The following is a 5,000-nucleotide window of genomic DNA, read 5'->3' as shown; positions in this document are numbered from 1 at the left end:
TCTACCATAGTGATGTAACACAACAGTGATACTGTCTACCATAGTGATGTAACACAATAGTAACACTGTCTACCATAGTGATGTAACACTGTCTACCATAGTAATGTAACACAACAGTAACACTATCTACCATAACGATCTAACAGAACTGTAACACTGTCTTCCATAGTGATCTAACAGAATTGTAACACTGTCTACCGTAATGATGTAACACAACAGTAACACTGTCTACCAAAGTAATGTAACATAACAGTAACACTGTCTACCATAACGATCTAACAGAACTGTAACACTGTCTTCCATAGTGATCTAACAGAATTGTAACACTGTCTACCATAGTGATGTAACACAACAGTAACACTGTCTACCATAGTGATGTAACACAACAGTGATACTGTCTACCATAGTGATGTAACACAACAATAACACTGTCTACCATAGTGATGTAACACAACAGTAACACTGTCTACCATAGTGATGTAACACAACAGTAACACTGTCTACCATAGTGATGTAACACAATAGTAACACTGTCTACCATAGTGATGTAACACTGTCTACCATAGTAATGTAACACAACAGTAACACTATCTACCATAACGATCTAACAGAACTGTAACACTGTCTTCCATAGTGATCTAACAGAATTGTAACACTGTCTACCATAGTGATGTAACACAACAGTAACACTGTCTACCATAACGATCTAACAGAACTGTAACACTGTCTTCCATAGTGATCTAACAGAATTGTAACACTGTCTACCATAGTGATGTAACACAACAGTAACACTGTCTACCATAGTGATGTAACACAACAGTAGCACTGTCTACCATAATGATCTAACATAACTGTAACACTGTCTACCATAGTGATGTTAACACAACAGTAACACTGTCTACCATAGTGATGTTAACACAACAGTAACACTGTCTACCATAGTGATGTAACACAACAGTAATACTGTTTACCATAAGGGCCAGTGTAAGACTACAGGAATGCTGTAGTTATCTTTAGTTTGTTATCTTATCTTAAACACACCCAAAAAATACATTTTCCTCTCTGTACACACACACACGGCTTACAGTAAAGTGGATCTCCATTAGTATTGAACAGCTCCATGAGAAAGATGGCTTGTCATTGTTTTTAATAGACAGAGAACAAACATGATACCTGGCTGATATCAGGCTGGAGGCATTAAATCGGCTCTCCTGAGGCTCATCTTGTTTATTAAACTGCGTCCCAAATAGCACCCTCTTTCCTATCTAGCTAGTGGACTACTTTTGATGAGAACCCTGGTTAAATATATAGGACTATATAGGGACGTGGATTTTATCACAGTCTAGCTGGAGAGAGAATAGCTGCTATCAAAACTCAGGAGTCTAATATCACTGAATGCTTTAGGTTCAATAGTAGTGTTCCTCCCTGTTTGACCACAACTAGAGCAGTGGGGTTTATGTGTTGAGTAGTGCAGTGATGTTGTCAGTTGTATGTACAGTAACATAGACTGTGTGTGTAGTGTAACGCGTGTTGGGTTGTGTGGGGTGTGTTATTTTTTCCCTTGTATGTATTGTTGTGTGTGTACATTGTGTTTTCATGCTGCTGGCTGCCTTTTTCCTCTACTCACCCTGCGTGCGTGCGTGCGTGCGTGCGTGCGTGCGCGCGTGCGTGTGTGCGTGTGTGTGTGTGTGTGTTACAGTATGTGTACTGTGTGTACTGTGTGTGTTTTCATGCTGCTGGGTGCCTTTCCCCTCTAGCCCTGCCTGTGTGTCTGTGTGTTCTGACAGGCCCTGGAAAGTGAGTTCGTGTCGTGTCAGCTGCATCAGTGGGTTGACCTTATTTTCGGCTACAAGCAGCGCGGGCCTGAGGCGGTGCGCGCCCTCAATGTCTTTCACCACCTGACCTACGAGGGTTCCGTCAGCCTGGACAGCATCACTGACCCCGCCCTCAGAGAGGTACGCCTTGACACGACACGCTACGATACGCACGTCCCTGTCACCATGGACACCAAACCCCACCCCTCCCATCTACCCAGCTCCACCATAGATAGATAGTGCTGCTTCTGTCTGGGTTCAGTTCAGTTAATTTATTTGGTAATTCACAGGAATTTGTCTTTGTTAAACCATAATCATTTACAGACAACAGGACATAGACGACAACAACCACATAAAACACATATAGAGTACACACAGATATGGGTTTACAGTATAGTTGTTGCAAATACATGATCAATACAGTACAAAGTCAAGGGTAGCTTTATTTACTATCTCTCATTCACTCCATTTACAATTGACATTATTCTTTACTACTCCTATATTACTGCAGACCCACTCACTCACTCACTCACTCACTCACTCACTCACTCACTCACTCACTCACTCACTCACCCACTCACTCACTCACTCACTCACTCAGTCACTCACTCACTCACACCCAGGTCAATGAATGTTAGTCTGAAGTGTTGTTTGATATACATCATCAAGGGCTCATCTAGTGAATAGACATGGGAGTGAATCCTCTCATTTACATTTAATTAATTGACGAGATCTGAACTGTTCTCTGAGCGACAGGAAGCTGTGAATAGCTTAATTGCAGAGAGAGAGAGAGGGGAGGAGGTAGAATGGGAAGAAGAGAGAAACCGAGGTAGAGAGAGAGGGAGGTAGAGAGAGAGGGAGGTAGAGAAAGAGGGAGGTAGAGAGCGCGAGGAAGAGGTAGAATGAGAGGTAGAGAGGGAGAGGAGGAGGTAGAGAGAGGGTGGTAAAAAGAGAGGGTGGTAGAGAGAGCAAGAGGAGGAGGTAGAGAGGAAGGTAGAGAGAGAGAGTAGGACATCGAGGGAGAGGGAGGAAGAGAGAGAGGGGGAGGAAGAGAGAAGTAGAGCGAGGGAGAGAGTGAGGGAGGTAGAGAGAGAGGGAGGTATAGAGAGAGAGACAAGGAGGTAGAGAGAGAGGGAGTGGAGGAGGTAGAAGGAGAGGGAGGTAGAAAAAGAGAAAGGAGGAGAGCGAGGGAGAGGAGGAGAGGTTAGTATAGATAGGGAATGCGAGGGAGATAGATAGGTACACCAGTAACAGCTGGCATGCAGCAGCAGTGTGGTGTTTCCAGTGTGATCTCCTCTCCCTGTGATATCCACCATCTGCCGTCTGTAAAACAACTCATTTATATCCCGTCACTTCCCGGGCCGCCTTTATCTATCAAGTGACCACTATGCAAATCACTCAGCTGCCTAATTACCAAACAATATGGACAACGGCTTTGGTTTTCATTATTTCCTCTCAGGCTTTTTCAGACAATGGCAATTATTGGAGTCATTCGGCTGTGAGGTTTTGGAAGCTGTCTGTCTGTCTGCCACCCTGCGGGGCGATAGTGTTGGGATGGGAGCTGACTGTGTAGCTTCATACTGCCTAATGGTGGTGACCAGTTGATGTTGTCTCCTTTCTGACATGTGTATGTTGGAGGGAGGACTTAGCTCAGCTAAATGCAACAGATATGATAAGTACTAATGAAGGTATGCCTGAATAACTTGAGTCCTTCGTCAGATCCTCTTATTCTTACTCCATAGCAGGTGAATAATTACTGTCTGTCATTTACTCAGAGACAGAAACCTAAGGTCAAGTCTGCAAAACAACAAATGCATATGTGAGAGATATTACGTAGCTCAAGGAAGAAAGTTTCAATGCTTCAGACATTAGACCTTCTATCTCAAGCACTACAATTAACGATACACATAAACCTGCATCCCACATGGCACTCTATTCCCTACACAGTGCAGTACTTTTGAGCAGAGCCCTATGGAAAAGGCTGCCTTTTGGGACGCATCCCAAGGATAGATTTGGCTGATAATGGTGGAAGTGGTGGGATCCTGTGTATTGGTGGAAATAAGGTGGCAGCGGTGGGATCCTGTGTATTGGTGGAAATAAGGTGGAAGTGGTGGGATCCTGTGTATTGGTGGAAATAAGGTGGAAGTGGTGGGATCCTGTGTATTGGTGGAAATAAGGTGGCAGCGGTGGGATCCATGTGTGGAGCTGCTCCCAGTCAAAGGATCCCAACATGGTTCTATTTCAGCTGACTCACCAGCCAGTCAGCCAGCCAGCCTGTCAGTCAGCCAGAGAGCCTATCAGTTAGTCAGTCAGCCAGCCTATCAGTTAGTCAGTCAGCCAGCCTGTCAGTTAGTCAGTCAGTCAGCCTATCAGTTAGTCAGTCAGCCAGCCAGCCTGTCAGTCAGCCAGAGAGCCTATCAGTTAGTCAGTCAGCCAGCCTATCAGTTAGTCAGTCAGCCAGCCTGTCAGTCAGCCAGCCATCCTATTAGTCAGCCAGAGAGCCTATCAGTTAGTCAGTCAGCCAGCCTATCAGTCAGTCAGTCAGTCAGCCTATCAGTTAGTCAGTCAGCCAGCCTATCAGTTAGTCAGTCAGCCAGCCATCCTATTAGTCAGCCAGAGAGCCTATCAGTTAGTCAGTCAGCCAGCCTATCAGTTAGTCAGTCAGCCAGCCTATCAGTTAGTCAGTCAGTCAGCCTATCAGTTAGTCAGTCAGTCAGCCATTCTGAGTGGATGTGCTGATTGGTTCCAGAACTTTCTGAGATGTGCTGATTGACTCCAAAACATTCTGGGATGTGTTGATTGGCTCCCGAACATTTTAGGATGTGTTGATTGGCTTCAGGCAGGTACTGGTTCGTACCTGTCTGACAGGTGCAACCACAGGTCTGACATTAACCACTGCAATTATGGCATTAAAATGTCAAGGAATTAGAAAGTCAGAATGAGAGATAATCATTCCTCTGACTAGGTGTCAGATTAGACTGGCTGATGGCGGCTGCTGTTACATGCGTCCGGGCCACCCGGGCCGTGGTTGGCTAAGACAGGCGTCCGGGCCGTGGTTGGCTGAGGGCACAGTGACAGGTCTACTGGGCGCGCTGCTGGAACAGCAGTCCTACTGCAGCCTTGATGTCGATCCTGACAGCCTTCTCATATGGAAAACATGACAGCAGCCCCCTGATACAGACCCTG

General features: G+C 45.4%; 1 protein-coding gene across 1 annotated transcript in view; it reads left to right on the top strand.

Annotated features, from left to right (window-relative positions):
- The window catches only part of LOC139382269 (neurobeachin-like), a 318,332-nt gene that overhangs the window by 291,729 nt on the left and 21,603 nt on the right, over positions 1 to 5,000 (top strand). Inside the window, exon 50 of the mRNA XM_071126139.1 lies at positions 1,788 to 1,955. Within this exon, the coding sequence (XP_070982240.1) occupies positions 1,788 to 1,955 (168 nt within the window). The remainder of the gene's footprint in view (positions 1 to 1,787; positions 1,956 to 5,000) is intronic.

The sequence above is a fragment of the Oncorhynchus clarkii genome, chromosome 24, assembly GCF_045791955.1.
Source record: "Oncorhynchus clarkii lewisi isolate Uvic-CL-2024 chromosome 24, UVic_Ocla_1.0, whole genome shotgun sequence".
In the NCBI taxonomy this organism is placed as follows: domain Eukaryota; kingdom Metazoa; phylum Chordata; class Actinopteri; order Salmoniformes; family Salmonidae; genus Oncorhynchus; species Oncorhynchus clarkii.
This window is presented reverse-complemented; position numbering and strand designations above follow the sequence as displayed.